General features: G+C 46.4%; 1 protein-coding gene across 1 annotated transcript in view; it reads right to left on the reverse strand.

The window, feature by feature from the left end:
• Positions 1–273: 273 nt before the first annotated feature.
• LOC307120817 (C-type mannose receptor 2-like) overlaps positions 274–21,900 on the reverse strand; it is a 44,586-nt gene continuing 22,959 nt past the window's right edge. The window contains exons 4-5 of the mRNA XM_079807992.1: positions 8,321–8,668; positions 274–2,057 (exon numbers count right to left, since the gene is read on the reverse strand). Of these exons, the coding sequence (XP_079664118.1) occupies positions 1,702–2,057; positions 8,321–8,668 (704 nt within the window). The 3' untranslated portion in view covers positions 274–1,701. The remainder of the gene's footprint in view (positions 2,058–8,320; positions 8,669–21,900) is intronic.

The following is a 21,900-nucleotide window of genomic DNA, read 5'->3' on the forward strand; positions in this document are numbered from 1 at the left end:
AAACACTAATCTCCATAATAATGACTTCAAATGAAACATTCAATAAAACATGAACATCTAAACCTCTATTAATTCTCAATAACAGAAATAAAGTCAAACTTTAAACTGCTGTTACTTTACTCAGTGTCTATATGGGTCCAATCTACAGACTGTTAGTGTTCATTTAACACGGAGAACTTTACTGTGTAGAAAACTATTGAGTTGAAAGACCGTTTACATCATTTTCTGTTATATATATGTGTGTGTTTTAAAAAACGTCACAACACAAGAATGCTGTTGGTAAATACGTTTATTTGAGCTGGTGTTGCCCTCTTTTGAATTACAGGTTGCAAGATACTTTATACTCAACTTTTAGATTATCTTTAAAAATAAACCATATTTCATTTCACTGAGACACATATAGATGCTCACAATCATTTTCTACACATGTAATTTGTAAAGATATGACTAGTACAGCAGTGAGAAGAAAGAAGCCACACCACCAGAATACCAAGATCCCATGAAATCAACGGCTGCGTTTCCAAAAGCATCGTAGACCATTGCCACCAACATCAACTTAGCTCACGATGCTTTAGAGAAACACAGCCGTGGCTTGTGCTTTGCTTTTTAATAGCCATTTAAGACATGCTTTAAACCACATCCTTGAACCAGGAGTAGTTGACTGTAAGTACTGAAAGCCTGCAGGATGCTCACTAAGGATAAAGAGTTTAACAAGAAAAGTCAATGAATGTGTGTATGTGCCATTCCTAAATGTTTATTGTTTTATCCGCATGTGTGCATGTATGATTTTGTTTGAGGGGGAATTTGGGGGACATTTGTTGGTTTCAAAGGACTTTTATTATGATGGGCCAGCCCATGAGAAGAGAAGGTGGCCATTTTGAACGGGGATGTGTGTGTGTGTGTGTGTGTGTGTGTGTGTGTGTGTGTGTGTGTGTGTGTGTGTGTGTGTGTGTGTGTGTGTGTGTGTGTGTGTGTGTGTGTGTGTGTGTGTGTGTGTGTGTGTGTGTGTGGAGAGGTGTTTGCTACCTTAACTCCAGAGCATCGGTCCAAAAATGATCTCTGAAAATCAATCAGAGTCATGGTGTATTAGACTTTTGAGCTGTTTTATTGGTTCACGCTCTACTCTGGAAAACACATTTTTTCTTCTTTTTGGGGACACTTGATTTTTCCATTTGGACTTTAGGGGGCATCAGATTGATGAGTATTATTTTTTGTTTTTTATTTCTATGGACTAAGGGACTGATGTGTTGAGGCCAGTGAGTCTATTCATGGACTTTCATTATTGGGGCTATTTTCTGAGATTATAAAAGGGACAATAGTTTGTTTTTTGTTTGGTATTTCCTTCTAGCAAATGAGTAAAAGAGAACAAAGCAAGCAAAATATCCCTGTGATAATGACTCAACCCTTTCATAAAGAGTTGCAGGTGTTGTAGAGCGTTTGATTGAACAGTCTGTGTTGAATATAATGAGTGTTTTTTTCCAGAAGAGAACGACTAAAAGCCACAGATGAAAACTCATTTTGATTTCATGGGGTCTTTAAAACATATATATATATAAAGTGCATATTAGTATTTTATACTCTTACATTACAGAAATTAATTTCTTTGTACTGATACAAGCACATTATCTGATGAAAACAGTAAAAACTGTAGAAAAAGTGTTAAGATATGCCAGTAATGAAAGAGCAACACAAACATATCCTTCACTCATAATTGCTGCAGATGAAGTTGAGTGTGTGGTTTTCAGGACGGCTGATCCAGCGCTGATCTCCTCCAGACTGAACTGCTCCAGATCTCACTGCAGACTCACATTGATCTGAATCATCTTTATCCCAGTTCTGATAGCACACGGTCTCTCCGCTCACCCAGAACCAGAGTCCCACAGTGCAGGAGTGACGTAAACCCAACCACACCTCCGCAGTAGACGCCCCTTTAACCACATTCATCACACGACGCTGCATCTCGACTGAATGAACCGAGACCAGATCCATATGATTCTGTCTGCAGTATCTCAGAGCTTCAGACCACGTCCGGTTCTCTTTGATCAGAATCAGTTTATCTGGACACAAAACAAACCACAAGCAAAAACGTCTCGGTTACGTATGTAACCCTCGTTCCCTGAGGAATGGGGGTTTCGCTTAGAAGCCAATCATCTTCTTCGTATTCAACAGCGCCCAATGGCAGTGCCAATGCCATGGGCATGCGGAATTTGCATGCGTAACTCCGCCCCACCTCGTGGGTATATCAGGAAGTACGCTGGCAACATCGCATTATGTTACTGCTGCAGGAGCCAAGACTGAACTCCGCGTTCCAGGCAGCACAGCTGACGTGGCAAAGGAAACGTACGTCTCCGTTCCCTCCTCAGGGAACGAGGGTTACATACGTAACCGAGACGTTCCCTTTCGTTCAGTCACTACGACGTACGTTAGTGACTAACGAATGGGGGATCCTATTCAACAACGCCACTCGGCTGTCATCCAGTGCCCTGCGTAAGTGTGAGACCCGCCACTTAAGGCCGTAGGACTCCCACTTAACACAGGATTACCAAGGTACACTGGGAAGCATATCCCAGTGAGGGAATGCCAAGATGCCTACCGTAGGGAGGACTTAGAGAATACACATATGACCCGCTGAGGGCTGCATATGGAAGATCTCTAGGGTTCCAGCCGAAGGTGGATTTTTAACCCTAGGGGTGGCAGGGACTTGTCAAGGGAAAGACACCTGCTCACTGAGGAGGCTTACGGTGGGAATACTCGTGTGGGGGTCGCCGGAGGGGAACCATGCACACGGAGCACCTGGCCGGACATGAGGGTCTGGGCTCGAAAGGGCAGACTGAACTGATGTCGGCGTAAGCAGTGCTGGAGGAGCTCAGGGCTCTCGGGGAGCTCACCTGAGGAAAATATCGCACGTATCCAGTCCTTGGAGTGGAATGGCGAGCAAGCGAAGACACCTGAGCCTGGCCCATTACCGGCCACCCGTAGGGGCGAGTACATAGTCGGACACTGGCTCCACTCGGAGATTGTAGAATCTGGCGAATGTGTTGGGTGTCGCCCAGCCTGCAGCTCTGCAGATGTCTGTTAGCTAGGCGCCATGCGCTAGAGCCCAAGAGGAGGCCACACTCCGGGTGGAGTGTGCCCTCACACCAAGGGGACATGGTCGGGCTTGCTGCTGGTATGCCAAAACAATGGTGTCCACTATCCAGTGAGACAACCTCTGCTTTGAGAGAGCGCTTCCCTTCCGCTCTCCACCATAACAGACAAAGAGCTGGTCTGAGGTCCTGAAACACTGCGTCATGTCTACGTAGGCGCGGAGAGCGCGTACTGGACAGAGCAATGCCAAGGCTGGGTCTGCCTCCTCCAAAGGCAGCGCTTGCAGGTTCACCACCTGATCTCGGAACGGAGTGGTAGGAACCTTGGGCACATATCCGGGCCGGGGTCTCAGGATCACGTGAGAGTTAGCCGGCCCGAACTCAAGGCACGCTTCGTCAACCGAAAATGCTTGCAGGTCCCCGACCCTCTTAAGCGAGGCCAATGCGGTCAGCAGAGCCGTCTTCATAGACAAGAACTTAATCTCGGCCGACCGCAAAGGCTCAAAGGGAGGCCTCTGCAGAGCACTTAAGACTACTGAGAGGTCCCAAGAGGGAACGAGAGGAGAGCGAGGAGGATTCAGTCTTCTCGCCCCCCTCAGGAACCTGATGATCAGGTCGTGCTGACTTACCTTTTTGTCTCCCAGGAGATCGTGGTAGGCAGATATTGCGGCCACGTACACTTTAAGGGTGGAGGGAGACAGCCTTCGCTCCACCCCCTCCTGGAGAAACGATAGCACGGACCCGATCGGGCATTTCCAGGGGTCTTCTTGGCGGGAAGAGCACCATGTGACGAAGAGGTTCCACTTCAACGCAAAGAGACGTCGTGTAGACTCAGCTCTAGCGGAAGTGATGGTAGCGACCACCGCAGGTGGAAGGCTACTCAAACCTACCGTGTCCCGTCCAGAAGCCACACGTGGAGCTTCCAGAATGCTGGACGCGGGTGCCAAAAGGTGCCCCGTCTCTGAGTAAGGAGGTCCGGTCTCAGAGGAATAGGCCAGGGAGGGGCTGTCGCAAGGAGTAAGAGTTCTGGGAACCAGGTCTGGCCGTGCCAAAGCGGGGCGACCAAAATGACCTGCTCCTTGTCCTCCCTGATCTTGCACAGTACCCGTGCAAGAAGGCTCACTGGGGGAAACGCATACTTGCGTAGCCCTGACGGCCAGCTGTGCGCCAGTGCATCCGTGCCGAGGGTGCCCTCGGTCAGGGAATAATACAGGGAGCAATGGGAAGAGTCCTGGGAGGCAAACAGATCTACCTGTGCGTCGCCGAACCGTTCCCATATCAGCTGGATCGTCTGGGGGTGGAGTCTCCACTCTCCGGGGAGAGGCTGAAACCGTGAGAGCTCGTCGGCTGCACAGTTCAGGTCTCCAGGGATGTGGACAGCACGAAGGGACCTCAGGCGCTTCTGACTCCACAAAACGAGATGACGGGCGAGTTGAGACATACGGTGGGAGCGTAGACCGCCCTGGTGGTTGATGTACGCTACTACGGCCGTGTTGTCTGTCCTGACTAGCACATGTTGACCCCTCAGCAACGCTCGGAAGCGGTGCAGGGCGAACCGTACTGCCAGTAACTCGAGGCAATTGACATGCAGAAGGCGCTGGGGTCCTGTCCAGGAGCCCGCGGCTGCTTGTCCATTGCACATGGCACCCCAGCCCGTGGATGATGCATCTGTTGTCACAACAACATGCCTGGAAGCTCGTTCTAAGGACACTCCGGTCCGTAGAAAACTGAGGTTCGACCACGGGGTGAGTGTCTGTAAGCAGGCCCGAGTCACTTGTACCCAGAGCGTGCCAGACCGCCATGCCCATCTCGGGACTCGATCGCGTCGCCAGTGCTGAAGCGGTCTCATATGAAGCAATCCGAGCGGCGTTACCGAGGCTGCAGATGCCATATGCCCCAGGAGCCTCTGAAAGTGTTTCAGTGGAACCGCACTCTTGCCCTCGAGTTGTCGAAGGGAAGTCAGCAGAGACTGCGCGCGCTCGCTCGAAAGCTGCGCGCACATGGCGACCGAGTCGATATCCATACCGAGAAAAGAGATCCTCTGCGCGGGGCAAAGTTTGCTCTTCTCCCAGTTGACCCGAAGGCCCAGACGGGCTAGGTGATGGAGCACCAAATCTCTGTGTCCGCAAACCTGCTCTCGAGAGTGACCCAGTATGAGCCAGTCGTCGAGGTAGTTCAGGATGCGAACCCCGTGCTGCCGAAGGGGCGCAAGGGCTGCCTCGGCAATCTTCGTAAAGACGCGAGGGGACAGAGATAGCCCGAATGGTAGAACTGCGTACTGATATGCCCGCCCCTCGAAAGCAAACCGTAGGAACGGTCTGTGTCGAGGCAAAATGGAGACATGGAAGTAGGCGTCCTTCAGGTCGATCGCTGCAAACCAATCGTGTGGACGAACGCATTCGAAAAGGCGTTTCGCTGTCAACATCTTGAACGGAAACCGGTGAAGGTAACGGTTCAAGACGCGCAGGTCCAGGATTGGCCGTAGTCCACCGGTCTTTTAGGGTACAATGAAGTACGGGCTGTAAAACCCGCAATTCATCTCGGCTGGAGGGACAGGTTCGATCGCACCCTTCGCCAGTAGGGTGGCAATCTCCGCTCGCATGACGGGGGCGTTGGCCCCGATCATGGTGGAACGGACTCCCCGGAAGCAGGGAGGAACCTGCGCGAACTGAATCGCGTAGCCGCGCCTGCCGGTCCGCTCGACCCAGCGGGACAGCCCTGGAAGCTGAAGCCAGACATCCAGAAACTGCACCAGCGGGGTCATACGGTGTACAGACGTACCTGGTGTGGGCTTGCAGCGATGCAGCGTCACCGGCCCGGACATGGGAGGCTGTGGGGCGTCCCGGTGCGGGGGCACGGTTGACAGCTGCGTCCTGACAGAGGAGACCAGGGAAGGACGCACGTTCCACTGGAGTCTGCTCTGCCAGGAGGCTGGCGACAGAGTGGGATGCGAGTGGCGGGACCCGTGGGTGGCGCGCACCGTCATCACCGGACTCTGTGGGCTCAGGGATGGGAGTGTTAATTCTTTCTTTGACCAACATAGGGTGCTGCTGACCCGGGGGCCAGCAGCTGAACAAAGGATTCTCCCCCGGCCCTCCACCGGGGGAAGGAGTGGTCCTGCTACCATCTCCTCGAAAGAATTTCCCATCCCTGAGCCGTCCGTCTCAGGAGCGCCGCTTGGCCTGGCGTTTAGCGGGGCGCGGGGCGGCCTGAGGGGACTTGGACGCCTTCCTACGGCTTCCTCCGCGACCCGGCCCGGGTGAAGGCTGCTGCTTGGACCGGGTGGGAGGGGCGGGAGCCTTAGGAGGGCGTCCTCGGCGTGGAGCAGACTGAGGCGACTGTGCCGGCGGCTGGGTGGAGGCAGCAGCTGGCCGCCGGGGCAGTACATGTTTGATAGCCTCAGTCTGCTTCTGGGCGATTGAGAACTGTTGGGCGAAGTCCTCAACCGCCCCGCCGAAGAGGCCGGCCTGGGATATGGGGGCATCGAGGAACCGGGTTCGCTCGGTGTCCCGCATATCGGCCAGGTTCAGCCACAGGTGACGCTCCTGGACCACATTTGTGGACATCACTTGACCCAGGGAGCGTGCGGTCACCTTCGTCGCCCGGAGAGCGAGGTCGGTGGCGGCACGCAGCTCATTTAAGAGCCCCGGATCAACTCCACCCTCGTGCATGTCCTTGAGGATCCTGGCCTGGTAGACCTGGAGGATCGCCATGGCATGCAGCGAAGCGGCAGCCTGCCCCGCGGCTCTGTGCGATTTCGACACCAAGGTTGATGTGAACCGACAGGCTTTGGAGGGGTGCTTAGGATCACCACGCCAGGTTGAAGCGCTCTGAGGACACAGTTGCATCGCAACAGAACGTTCAACTGGAGGGATCCCAGTGTACCCTTTAGCTGCCGCCCCATCGAGGACGGAGAAGGCGGAGGAAGCCACCGAATGGTCGCGGGAAGACAACGGGGACTTCCAGGACCGCGTGAGTTCCTCATGCAGCTCGGGAAAGAAAGGTTTTGAGGGCAGGGACTGACGGGTGTCAGCGCGAGCCCCCAAAAACCAATCGTCGAGCCTTGAGCGTTCGGGACAGGGTGGAGGGTTCCACTCGATCCCTAAACTCGCGGCTGCCCGAGACAACATGGCTGTCAGCTCTGGATCTGACTCGGGCAATGCTGGCACGCCCGAGGGCGGCAGCACAGCCGAGTCATCATCTCCAGAGGACTCGAGCCCACCTTGTGATGCGGTGATCGACATCGCATCCTCCTCCGGAGCGCCAAACGAGATGCGCGGGGGGGCCGGAGCCGGCCCCGCGATCTGCATCTGAACGCTCGCGGGTTGCAATGGGCAAGACGGGGGTGTGGCCCGAGGCATGAGCGTCGGGGCTTTGTTCCACACCGTAACCGTCAAGTCACCCTGACCACCAGCCGAAGTACTGGGCCTCTGGGACTCAGTAGATCGGGGTGTGGTAGAGGGGACTCTCACTTCAGTACGAAGGTCATGGAGTCTTGACCGCAACACTGCGATGGTCATGTTCCCGCAGTGAGAACATGACTCATCCACGAACGCTGTCTGAGCATGCTGAAAGCCCAAACATACCAGACAGTGTTCGTGCCCATCAGAGGAGGAAAGCAACCGACCACACCCAGAAGTACACGGACGAGACATCCTGAAAAGGACGCGTCACGTGTAAGCTCTTTTATGAGAGGAAAGCCTCGCAGAGAACGCCGAAGCGCCCAGGGACCACACACCAGCTGTCTAGCGGACCACTGCGCAGATCAGCAGGCAGGCAGTATGATGATCACTGGAACGCGCCGTAACACCAACGCCTCTGGAAAGCTGCTCGTCTCGAAAAGCTGTCGAAGACTCAGATCAGGCTTGTAGGAGTGAAGAGATCCTCTTGGCTCCAAAGCAGAAACATAATGCGATGTTGCCAGCGTACTTCCTGATATACCCACGAGGTGGGGCGGAGTTACGCATGCAAATTCCGCATGCCCATGGCATTGGCACTGCCATTGGGCGCTGTTGAATACGAAGAAGATGATTGGCTTCTAAGCGAAACCCCCATTCGTTAGTCACTAACGTACGTCGTAGTGACTGAACGAAAGGGAACTAGAGAGAGACTGATCAAAAACAACATGCAGAACAAACACTGTGGAGGAATCTGTCATGTCAGACATGTAGCTTGAACTTTAAGATATCTGGAGCTGATGATGGACTGTGTGTGTTTTGAGAGGATCTGCTTACCTTCATGACACACAAAAGGAAATTGGCTGTCGCAAGAGATGTCATTCCATTGTCTCTGATCCCCCCATTCAGTCACTGCACAGTTTTCAACACCTCCATAATTATCAGGTTGACCAGATATCCAGTCTCTGAATGAGGAGTCACTCTGATCTGACCACTGCCATGAGTCTCTGAACAGGCCGATCCAGACTTGTGATTCAGATAACTTATTATCATTGATGAACTTCTGAATCTGTTGATTCTCATTCTGTTTCCTCACACTGACCAGATCAATGTGATTCTGTCTGCAGTAACTCTGAGCTTCTCTCCAGTTCATCGTCTGATTTACAAAGACGAGTCCTGTGCTCACTTGAAGAAAAACACATGGAAACAGATTCAGAGTCAGTTTGTTCATTATTCTTACACTGATTTATGGTTTGGATGTGAATAAGAGCAGCGGTGGAGCATCAGAAACACGTGTCATTTAAAGACTTTAGAAGTGAATGAGATAATGAAGTGATTATTGACATTTTTTGCTGCTGCAACTTTGTCTTTATAAAGCGCATTTGTTATGGCAAAATAAATTATGACGACTCGGTAATGACAATTCAGTTTTGATGATGACACCATAATCATGTAATGACCTGTTTCACTGGTTCATATAGCATTATTAATATAGTTAATGTTCTATTAATGTGACATTATTAATATAGTTAATGTTCTATTAATGTGACATTATTAATATAGTTAATGTTCTATTAATGTGACATTATTAATAGAGTTAATGTTCTATTAATGTGACATTATTAATATAGTTAATGTTCTATTAATGTGACATTATTAATAGAGTTAATGTTCTATTAATGTGACATTATTAATAGAGTTAATGTTCTATTAATGTGGCATTAATAATATAGTTAATGTTCTATTAATGTGACATTATTAATATAGTTAATGTTCTATTAATGTGACATTATTAATATAGTTAATGTTCTATTAATGTGACATTATTAATATAGTTAATGTTCTATTAATTTGACATTATTAATATAGTTAATGTTCTATTAATGTGACATTATTAATAGAGTTAATGTTCTATTAATGTGACATTATTAATATAGTTAATGTTCTATTAATGTGACATTATTAATATAGTTAATGTTCTATTAATTTGACATTATTAATATAGCTAATGTTCTATTAATGTGATATTATTAATATAGTTAATGTTCTATTAATGTGACATTATTAATATAGTTAATGTTCTAATAATTTGACATTATTAATATAGTTAATGTTCTATTAATGTGACATTATTAATATAGTTAATGTTCTAATAATTTGACATTATTAATAGAGTTAATGTTCTATTAATGTGACATTATTAATAGAGTTAATGTTCTATTAATGTGGCATTAATAATATAGTTAATGTTCTATTAATGTGACATTATTAATATAGTTAATGTTCTATTAATGTGACATTATTAATATAGTTAATGTTCTATTAATGTGACATTATTAATATAGTTAATGTTCTATTAATTTGACATTATTAATATAGTTAATGTTCTATTAATGTGACATTATTAATAGAGTTAATGTTCTATTAATGTGACATTATTAATAGAGTTAATGTTCTATTAATGTGGCATTAATAATATAGTTAATGTTCTATTAATGTGACATTATTAATAGAGTTAATGTTCTATTAATGTGACATTATTAATATAGTCAATGTTCTATTAATGTGACATTATTAATATAGTTAATGTTCTATTAATGTGACATTATTAATATAGTTAATGTTCTATTAATGTGACATTATTAATAGAGTTAATGTTCTATTAATGTGACATTATTAATAGAGTTAATGTTCTATTAATGTGATATTATTAATAGAGTTAATGTTCTATTAATAATATAGTCAATGTTCTATTAATGTGACATTATTAATAGAGTTAATGTTCTATTAATGTGACATTATTAATAGAGTTAATGTTCTATTAATGTGACATTATTAATAGAGTTAATGTTCTATTAATGTGACATTATTGATATAGTTAATGTTCTATTAATGTGACATTATTAATATAGTTAATGTTCTATTAATGTGACATTATTAATATAGTTAATGTTCTATTAATGTGACATTATTAATATAGTTAATGTTCTAATAATGTGACATTATTAATATAGTTAATGTTCTATTAATGTGACATTATTAATATAGTCAATGTTCTAATAATGTGACATTATTAATAGAGTTAATGTTCTAATAATGTGACATTATTAATAGAGTTCATGTTCTATTAATGTGACATTATTAATATAGTTAATGTTCTATTAATGTGACATTATTAATAGAGTTAATGTTCTAATAATGTGACATTATTAATATAGTCAATGTTCTAATAATGTGACATTATTAATAGAGTTAATGTTCTATTAATGTGACATTATTAATAGAGTTAATGTTCTATTAATGTGACATTATTAATATAGTTAATGTTCTATTAATGTGACATTATTAATATAGTTAATATGACATTAATATGACATTATTAATATTGTAACGGTCACCAGCTGGAGTGCCCTTGAGAGCCACCAGAGGGCACTCCACATTAGACTATTATCACTCACTAGCTCCATTTCCCATAACTCACTGCCCGGACTCATCATCACTTATCACTGATCACATTCACCTGTACCTCATTCACTGATTGCATTCATCTGTGTCTCATCATCCTGTTAGTCTCAGTCTATTTATACCATGCTCATTCATTCACTCACCGCGAAGTCTTGTTTAAGTGTTACACTGCATTTCTGAGCATTCTCCTAGTTTTCTTGTTTCTTTCTTCACATACTGTGCAAGCACAACGTCTGTAAGCTCATGAAAACAATGCATTAAAGCTTTAAATAAATTAGAGAGAGATCAATTAGATAATATAATTTATATTTGTCATTAAAATATTTTTTTTGTGATTTATTTTGCAGTGAAATTATGAATTTTGCAGGATCTCAAACAAATGCGACATTTTGTTGATTTTACGCTGTATTCAGCGATCGCAGAATCGCAAAAAAACTGGAGGGTCTGATTATTGTGGAATTAATGTTTTGATTCAATTGTCATATCAATAACGTTTTTAGTCACATTTATTAAACACAGTTCCCTTTCGTTCAGTCACTACGACGTAACGTTAGTGACTAACGAATGGGGGTTTCGCTTAGAAGCCTATCATCTTCGAGATCTTAGAAAATGCCCAATGGTGTGTCAATGCCATGGACATGTGGAATTTGCATACGTAATTCCGCCTCACCGCGTGAGTATAAAAGGAAGTACGTGGCAATATCGAATTACGTTTCTGCTTCGGAGCCAAGAGTACCTACCTCTTCACTCCTCACAAGCCTTCTGAGACTCTGTCAGCTTCTTCGAGACGAGTAGCTTTCCAGTCGGTGTTGGTGTGACGGCGCGTTCCAGTGATCACATACTTCCTGCCTGCTGATCTGTGCAGTGGTCTGCTTCCAGCTGGTGTATGTTTCCCTGGGCGCTTTGGCATCGACTGCGAGGCTTCCTCTCACAAAAAGAGCTCACACGTGGCACGTCCTTTTCAGGATGTCTCGCCCGTGGACTTCTGGGTGCGGTCGATTTCTCTCGCCCTCTGATGGGCACGAGCGCTGCGTGATGTGTTTAGGCTTTCAGCATGCTCAGGCATCGATCGTGGATGATTCATGTTCCCACTGCGGGAACATGATCATCTCGGTGTTACGGTCGAGACTCCGTGAGCTCCTTGCTGATGCCGGAGCGAGAGTCCCCTCTGCCACACCCAATCTGCGGTCTCCACGAGAGGCGGCACTTTGGCTGGTGGCCAGGGTGACCTGAGGGTGACAGTGTGGAATCAAGCTCCGACGCTCATGCCTCGGCCCACACCCCCCTCTATCGCCGCACCACAAGGTGGGCTGGAGTCATCTGAGGATGATGATTCAGCTGTGCTGCCGCCTTCGGGTGTGCCAGCATTGCCCGAGTAGGACCCAGAATTGACAGCCATGCTCTCTCGGGCAGAAGCGACGCTTGGGTTGGAGTGGAACCCTCCGCCCTGACCTGAGCGTTCGCGGTTGGATGATTGGTTTTTGGGGGTGGCACATCCAGACACCTGTCCGGCCACCCCTCCAATTCCTTTCTTTCCCCTGGAAGAATCCGTTGTCTTCCCGCAACCGTTCGCCGAACTCCTCCGCCTTCTCCGCCCTCGATGGAGCTGTGGCTAAAGCGTACACTGGGGTCCCCCCAGTCGAACGCTCTGTTGCGATGCAACTGTGTCTGCAGAGTGCTTCGACTTGGCGCGGCAATCCAAAGCACCCCTCCAAGGCCTGTAGGTTTTCGTCATCTCTGGTGGCGAAGACCTATAGAGCTGCGGGGCAGGCCGCCGCTTCTCTGCAGGCCGCCGCTTCTCTGTCCGCCATGGCAACTCTTCAGGCCTACCAGGCCAAGTTGCTGTGTGACCTGCACGAGGGCCTGATCCAGGACTCAGAGATGTTGCGTGCCGCCACCAACCTCGCTCTCCGGGCGACGAAGGTGACCGCACGCTCCCTGGGTCAGGTGATGTCCACAAATGTGGTCCAGGAGAGACACCTATGGCTCACCCTGGCCGATATGCGGTACGGCGAGCGAACATGTTTCCTCAACGCTCCCATATCCCAGGATGGGCTATTCGGTGGTACGGTTGAGAGCTTCGCCCAACAGTTCTCAGCCGCCCAGAAGCAGACTGAGGCAATAAAACACATACTGCCCCGGCAGTCCGCTGCTGCCTCCACCCAGCTGCCCGCGCAGTGGCCTCAGCCTGCTCACCGCCGAGGGCGCTCTCCCACGGTTCCCTCAACCTCTGCGCCACCCAAGCAGCAGCCTCCACCCGGGCCGCGCAGAGGTAACCCGCAGGAAGGCATCCCAGTCCGCTCCAGCCCCGCAGCCCGCGAAAAAATGCCAGGCCAAGCGGCGCTCCTGATGCGGACAGCTCAGGGATGGGCAGTTCTTTCCAGGAGATGGCAGCAGGGCCACTCCTTCACCCGGTGGAGGGCCGGGGGAGAATCTTTTGTTCAGCTGCTGGCCCCCGGGTCAGCAGTACCCTAATGTGGTTAAAGAAAGAACCGACAATCCCATCCCTGAGCACCCAGAGAACGGTGATGACAGTGCGCGCCACCCCCGGGTCCCGCCACTCGCATCCCTCTCTGTCGCCAGCCTCCTCTCAGAGCAGACCCCAGTGGAACGCACGTCCTTCCCTGGTCTCTGTCAGTACGCAGCCGTTAACCATGCCCCCACACCGGGACGCCCAAATGCTTCCCATGTCCGTGCCGGTAACGCTGCCTCACTGCCCCACCCTGGGTACGTCTGTGGTCCGAATGACCCCGCTGATGCAGTTCTTGGGAGCCTGGCTTCAACTTCCGGGACTGTCCTGCTGGGTCATGAGGACCATCAGGCTCGGCTACGCGATTCAGTTCGCGCAGGCTCCTCCCCCCTTCACAGGCTTCTGTTCAAGATGTTGACTGCGAAACGCCTTTTCGAATTCGTTCATCCGGACGATTGGTTTGCAGCGATTGACCTGAAGGACGCCTACTTCCATGTCTCCATCCTTCCTCGACACAGACCGTTCCTATGGTTTGCTTTCGAGGGGCGGTCCTCCCATTCGGGCTATCTCTGTCCCCTCGCGTCTTCACGAAGATTGTCGAGGCAGCCCTTGCGCCACTCAGGCAGCACGGGGTTCGCATCCTGAACTACCTCGACGACTGGCTTTTACTGGGCCACTCTCGAGCGCAGATTTGTGAACACAGAGATCTAGTGCTCCAACACTTAGCCCGTCTGGGCCTTCGGGTCAACTGGGAGAAGAGCAAACTTTGCTCAGCGCAGAGGATCTCTTTTCTTGGTATGGACATCGACTCGGTCGCCATGTTCACGCAGCTTTCGAGCGAGCGCGCGCAGTCTCTGCTGACTTGCCTCCGTCAAATCAAGAGCAAGAGTGCGGTTCCACTGAAACTATTTCAGAGGCTCCTGGGGCATATGGCATCTGCAGCTGCGGTAACGCCGCTCGGTTTGCTTCATATGAGACCGCTTCAGCACTGGCTTCGCGTTCGAGTCCCGAGATGGGCATGGCAGTCTGGCACGCTCCGGGTACAAGTGACTCGGGCCTGCCTACAGACTCTCACCCCGTTGTCGAACCTCAGTTTTCTACGGCCGGTGTGCCCTTAGAACAAGTTTCCAGGCATGTTGTGGTATCAACAGATGCAATGGACAAGTAGCCGCGGGCTCCTGGACAGGACCCCAGCGCCTTCTGCATGTCAATTGCCTCGAGTTGCTGGCAGTACAGTTTGCCTTGCACCGCTTCCGGGCATTGCTGAAGGGTCAACATGTGCTAGTCAGGACAGGCGAAGGCTGTCTCCCTCCACCCTTAAAGTATACGGGGCCGCAATATCTGCCCACCACGACCTCTTGGAGAACAAAAAGGTAAGTCAGCACGACCTGGTCATCAGGTTCATGAGGGGAGCTATGAGACTAAATCCTCCTCGCTCTCCTCTCGTACCCTCTTGGGACCTCTCAGTAGTTTTAGATGCTCTGCAGAGGCCTCCCTTTGAGCCTTTGCAGTCAGTCGATCTTAAATATTTGTCAATGAAGACAGCGATCCTGACTGCATTGGCCTGCAGGCCTGCAGGCATTTTCGGTTGACAAAGTGTGCCTGGAATTCAGGCCGGCTAACTCTCACATGTTCCTGAGACCCCGGCCTAGATATGTGCCCAAGGTTCCCACCACTCCGTTTAAAGACCAGGTGGTGAACCTGCAAGCGCTGCCCATGGAGGGGGCAGACCCAGCCTTGGCATTGCTCTGTCCAGTACGCACTCTCCACGCTTACGTAGACAGGACGCAATGTTTCAGGAACTCAGACCAGCTCTTTGTCTGTTATGGTGGACAGCGGAAGGGAAGAGCTCTCTCAAAGCAAAGGCTGTCTCACTGGATAGTGGACACCAATGTTTTGGCTTACCAGCAACAAGGTCGACCATGTCCCCTTGGGGTTCGGGCCCACTCCACTCGGAGTGTGGCCTCCTCTTGGGCTTTAGCGCATGGCGCCTCGCTAACAGACATCTGCAGAGCTGCAGGCTGGGCGACACCTAACACATTCGCCAGATTCTACAATCTCCGAGTGGAGCCAGTGTCCGACTATATACTCGCCCCCCTGAGGGGCCGGTAATGGGCCAGGCTCAGGTGTCTTCGCTTGCTCGCCATTCCACTCCACGGACTGGATAAGTGCGATATTCTCCTCAGGTGAGCTTCCCGAAAGCCCTGAGTTCCTCCAGCACTGTTTTACGTCGACACCAGTGTGTCTGCCCTCCCGCGAGCCCAGACCCTCATGTCCGGCCAGGTGCCCCGTGTGCATGGTTCCCCTCCGGCTACCCCCACATGTGTATTTCCACCATAAGCCTCCTCAGTAAGCAGGTGTCTTTCCCTTGACAAGTCCCTGCCACCCCTAGGGTTAAAAAGTTACGGGAGGCGGAGTTACGTATGCAAATTCTGCATGCCCATGGCATTGGCACGCCATTGGGCGTTTTCTAAGATCTCTAAGATGATAGGCTTCTAATCAAAACACCCCCATTCGTTAGTCACTAACGTTACGTCTCCGTTCCCTCCTCAGGGAACGAGGGTTACATCCGTAACCGAGACGTTTACTCATCTACTTATTAAGAAATAATAACATTTCGCTCTGTTTGTGACTTCTGCTGCAAACTGCTGCTGCAAATATGGAGGATTACATAATGATAAACAAGACTACACTTTAAAACATTTCTTTAAGCGACTGACAATCGATCCATAGAATACACCAAAACACAACATAAATCCACAAAAGACATCAATTAAATTATTTTGCTGTAATCCAAATCTTTATAATCCGCACGAGTGCGTGGAACAGATCCAAATTCAGCCCTTCATCTTCATCTCCACTCTCAGCTGCGACCACAACGCCAAATCCCAGAGCAGATTAATGATGAATTCATTTTCAAAAATTGCACTGAATTGAACTCTTGATTCAGAATCAGACTGCTAAGATGATAATAGAGGCATAGTGATGATGTGAGTAATAATTCTTCTCTGATCTGATATTCATTTACATTCAATTATTTAATTTACCCTGATTATTGTTTTAAGGAGTTTGTGGTAGTTTTGAAATCTGGCTTAAAATCAAATTGGGCTTCTTGACAAAGAATATCTGCAAACAGTTTATCATCATATATAAAGTTTGTGTATTGTTCTTTTTGCTTTTATATTATACACAGCCTAAAAATTGACACTTTAAAACATTTACACATTTATCTACAAAACCTCTGGATTTATACACTCACATAAAGGATTATTAGGAACAACTGTTCAATTTCTTATTAATGCAATTATCTAATCAACCAATCACATGGCAGTTGCTTCAATGCATTTGGGGGTGTGGTCCTGGTCAAGACAATCTCCTGAACTCCAAACTGAATGTCAGAATGGTAAAGAAAGGTGATTTAAGCATTTTTGAGCGTGGCATGGTTGTTGGTGCCAGACGGGCCGGTCTGAGTATTTCACAATCTGCTCAGTTACTGGGATTTTCATGCACAGTCATTTCTAGGGTTTACAAAGAATGGTGTGAAAAGGGAAACACATCCAGTATGCGGCAGTCCTGTGGGCCAAAATGCCTTGTTGATGCTAGAGGTCAGAGGAGAATGGGCCAACTGATTCAAGCTGATAGAAGAGCAACTTTGACTGAAATAACCACTCGTTACAACCGAGGTATGCAGCAAAGCATTTGTGAAGCCACAACACGCACAACCTTGAGGCAGATGGGCTATAACAGCAGAAGACCCATACCGGGTACCACTCATCTCCACTACAAATAGGAAAAAGAGGCTACAATTTGCACAAGCTCACCAAAATTGGACAGTTGAAGACTGGAAAAATGTTGGCTGGTCTGATGAGTCTCGATTTCTGTTGAGACATTCAGATGGTAGAGTCAGAATTTGGCGTAAACAGAATGAGAACATGGATCCATCATGCCTTGTTACCACTGTGCAGGCTGGTGGTGGTGGTGTAATGGTGTGGGGGATGTTTTCTTGGCACACTTTAGGCCCCTTTGTGCCAATTGGGCATTGTTTAAATGCCACGGCCTACCTGAGCATTGTTTCTGACCATGTCCATCCCTTTATGACCACCATGTACCCATCCTCTGATGGCTACTTCCAGCAGGATAATGCCCCATGTCACAAAGCTCGAATCATTCACTGTACTAAAATGGCCCCCACAGTCACCAGATCTCAACCCAATAGAGCATCTTTGGGATGTGGTGGAACGGGAGCTTCGTGTCCTGGATGTACATCCCACAAATCTCCATCAACTGCAAGATGCTATCCTATCAATATGGGCCAACATTTCTAAAGAATGCTTCAGCACCTTGTTGAATCAATGCCACGTAGAATTAAGGCAGTTCTGAAGGCGAAAGGGGGTCAAACACAGTATTAGTATGGTGTTCCTAATAATCCTTTAGGTGAGTGTATATATATTGCACTTAAGATATGCAAATTAAATAAATTCTTTAGGTAACATAATTAGCCTACCTGAAATGTTTTTATTTTTTTTATTTTAATTGAATAAACACACACACACACACACACACACACACACACACACCTATGACGCACACGCATATGCACAGTCAGTGATGGCAAGTCCAACGACTTCAAAGGTAGCTTTTGCAAACTGGAAGTATAAGCGCTACTTGTCCCTCGTTGAGGTGAAAGGTAAGAATGTTTATGTAACGTGCAACTTATGCCCAGGAAGAAAGAGTCTCTCCACGTCGGTGGCCAGTAATTCTAATCTAATGAAGCCTCACTGTGATGTCCACTGTGAGAGACATAATCTAAAAAAAAAATCCAGAAATTACAATATATGATTTTTTAACTATTTATTTGTATGATACAGCTGCAAATAAGTATTTGAACACCTGTCTATCAGCTAGAATTCTGACCCTCAAAGACCTGTTAGTCTGCCTTTAAAATGTCCACCTCCACTCCATTTATTATCCTAAATTAGATGCACCTGTTTGAGGTCGTTAGCTGCATAAAGACACCTGTCCACCCCATACAATCAGTAAGAATCCAACTACTAACATGGCCAAGACCAAAGAGCTGTCCAAAGACACTAGAGACAAAATTGTACACCTCCACAAGGCTGGAAAGGGCTACGGGGAAATTGCCAAGCAGCTTGGTGAAAAAAGGTCCACTGTTGGAGCAATCATTAGAAAATGGAAGAAGCTAAACATGACTGTCAATCTCCCTCGGACTGGGGCTCCATACAAGACCTCACCTCGTGGGGTCTCAGTGATCCTAAGAAAGGTGAGAAATCAGCCCAGAACTACACGGGAGGAGCTGGTCAATGACCTGAAAAGAGCTGGGACCACCGTTTCCAAGGTTACTGTTGGTAATACACTAAGACGTCATGGTTTGAAATCATGCATGGCATGGAAGGTTCCCCTGCTTAAACCAGCACATGTGAAGGCCCGTCTTAAGTTTGCCAATGACCATTTGGATGATCCAGAGGAGTCATGGGAGAAAGTCATGTGGTCAGATGAGACCAAAATATAACTTTTTGGTCATAATTCCACTAAAAGTGTTTGGAGGAAGAAGAATGATGAGCATGGGGGTGGTAGCATCATGCTTTGGGGGTGTTTTTTCTGCACATGGGACAGGGCGACTGCACTGTATTAAGGAGAGGATGACCGGGGCCATGTATTGCAAGATTTTGGGGAACAACCTCCTTCCCTCTGTTAGAGCATTGAAGATGGGTCGAGGCTGGGTCTTCCAACATGACAATGACCCGAAGCACACAGCCAGGATAACCAAGGAGTGGCTCTCTAAGAAGCATATCAAGGTTCTGGCGTGGCCTAGCCAGTCTCCAGACCTAAACCCAATAGAAAATATTTGGAGGAAGCTCAAACTCTGTGTTTCTCAGCGACAGGCCAGAAACCTGACTGATCTAGAGAAGATCTGTGTGGAGGAGTGGGCCAAAATCCCTCCTGCAGTGCAAACCTGGTGAAAAACTACAGGAAACGTTTGACCTCTGTAATTGCAAACAAAGGCTACTGTACCAAATATTAACATTGATTTTCTCAGGTGTTCAAATACTTATTTGCAGCTGTATCATACAAATAAATAGTTAAAAAATCATACATTGTGATTTCTGGATTTTTTTTTTTTTTTAGATTATGTCTCTCACAGTGGATATGCACCTACGATGACAATTTCAGACCCTCCATGATTTCTAAGTGGGAGAACTTGCAAAATAGCAGGGCGTTCAAATACTTATTTTCCTCACTGTATATATAAATATATAAATTACTTCTATCATTAGCTGGTTACATTCATCATGCCAGCTTCACGTAGATCGATTGGATCTTTACAATTCAATTCAGTTAGATTGCCTTCTCTCGAAACGCTCTTTTGGATCCTCTGTTGGCTCTTCGATTTAGAAGGAAGAGCCAGGGAGGATTACCCGGTTATGGTCTGTTGGGGGGATTTATGCTACTCTCCAGTCTATAAAATAGGAGGATTGCCCCTAGAAGCTGCTGCTGTTCCCTGTTTTGGATTTCATGGAAATGAAGGGGAATTTAGAATAGAGCCATGTTGCCTATTTACTATTTATTTACTCGTATCATTAACTGTAGCTACATTCCTTGTGCTAGCTTCACATAGATGAAATTGCTCTCTGCTATTTAATGGTGCTCATGAAAGGTCAGAGGACTCCCCGAACAGAGCCATACCGCCAAAAACAAAATTTAATTCAGATTCATCAACTGATTGCAATTTATTCAATAAAAATGTCTAAATCATTTTTTGTCATGTGTGTTCTTGACTTACTGGACCTGACATAACTGTTCTTTTGTTATGTGTTTACGAATTTAATGTCTTGATCTATGTTACCTGGCTGTTAAATAGTGTTTCACTATTGTTTGGATATTAATATCCGCTGCAGAGTTGATATTTACGGCCTGTTGAAATGAACGCTGGAAGAGTAATTTGCTCGGCTATAAAATAGACTCTCTCAAAATTCCCTATGAATTCATTAATTCATTAATTTGAGCTAAATAGACCTGTTTCCCTTTAACAGAGTCCCCTTTAAGTTCTTACATATTGGTGGACGAATAAGTTAAGGTGTAAACATTAATTCTGAATTATTTATATGTAACTTTCATTTTAATTCAATTCCCCATTGAGTTATTATTTGATCTGATTCAAATCTTTACAAAATGGAACACTGATCTCCACAATGGCGACTTCAAACTAAAACATTTTAGGAAAATCAACATCAATTTATGTCAGTTTAAATGATGTTCTCTCAAATGTTCAGTTGTGTTGACAATTTAGCATTCAAAATGACTTTTGGAAATCAGTGAATGTAAACAGAGAAGAATACCTGCAGAAGTGGAGGATATGAGTGAAAGAATGAAGAATAGCCCCGCCTACATTTTTTTTTTCTTGAGAAAATGGTACTCAAACCAATCAATCTTAACTTGGATTTTCTGAGTAAACAAGACATGGATGATTACTAGATTTTTACAATAAAGTTAAGACAAAAAATTTTGTTGGTTGGAACAACTGTTGGATTTTACAGTCAGTACGTTTACATGGACATCAATACTCCAATATTAACCTGATTAAGACAATACTCTGATTAAGACGCTACCATGTAAACAGCGATTTCTAATGACCTTAATCCGGGTAAAGTCATACACGAATCGAATTAAAACGTGGAGTATACCTATTTTAGTCGCATTATCGGATAGCATTACAGACATGTACACACATTACACTGCATGAAAAAAGGTGTATCCGGACCAGGATACTCCTGTATACACTGCTGAAATTCGGAAGAATCCAGGAGTATACTGGCCGGATAGGTCAAATTCCATGGATCCGTATATGTCCGTATTCATCCGAAATGGTACCAAATCGGATGTATGTTGTGGCCGTATACTCCCATGCTACAGCCATTTGTTGCCATGGCAAATAATCCCATCAAGTTTTTCCCAGGAGACATTTTCACACCTCTAAACAGCTTTGCCTTCCATCCCCTATTGGTCCTTCATCTCAAACTGGATTGGTTGTTTTTTTTAAAACCACTCCCAAAACCCAGACTGCTATTGGAGGACAGGGCGCATTGAAAACCCAGTCAAGTGACTTTAATGGTTACTTCTAAGGCTAAGGGTGGGCTAGGTTTTGTAGCATAGGGACTTGATTGGTTATAGGCCAGCTATGCAGATTTTGCTCATTAATATATAATATATATATATATATATAATATATATATATATATATATATATATATATAAAATAATCCCCTCTCCCTCCCAAAAGAAAAATACACACAAAACAATTTGAGAAAGTCTGAAATATTTATTAAAAAGGTATAAAAAAAAAAAAAACATTCTTAACAGCATTATAAATGAACATTAAAACAATGGTGAAACAAAAACAAGTGAACTAAATGTATTTAAAAGGGATGAAAATGTAAAGGAACAAATGTAAAAATATAAACAG

This window comes from Gobio gobio, assembly GCF_949357685.1.
Source record: "Gobio gobio genome assembly, chromosome: 2".
NCBI lineage: Eukaryota > Metazoa > Chordata > Actinopteri > Cypriniformes > Gobionidae > Gobio > Gobio gobio.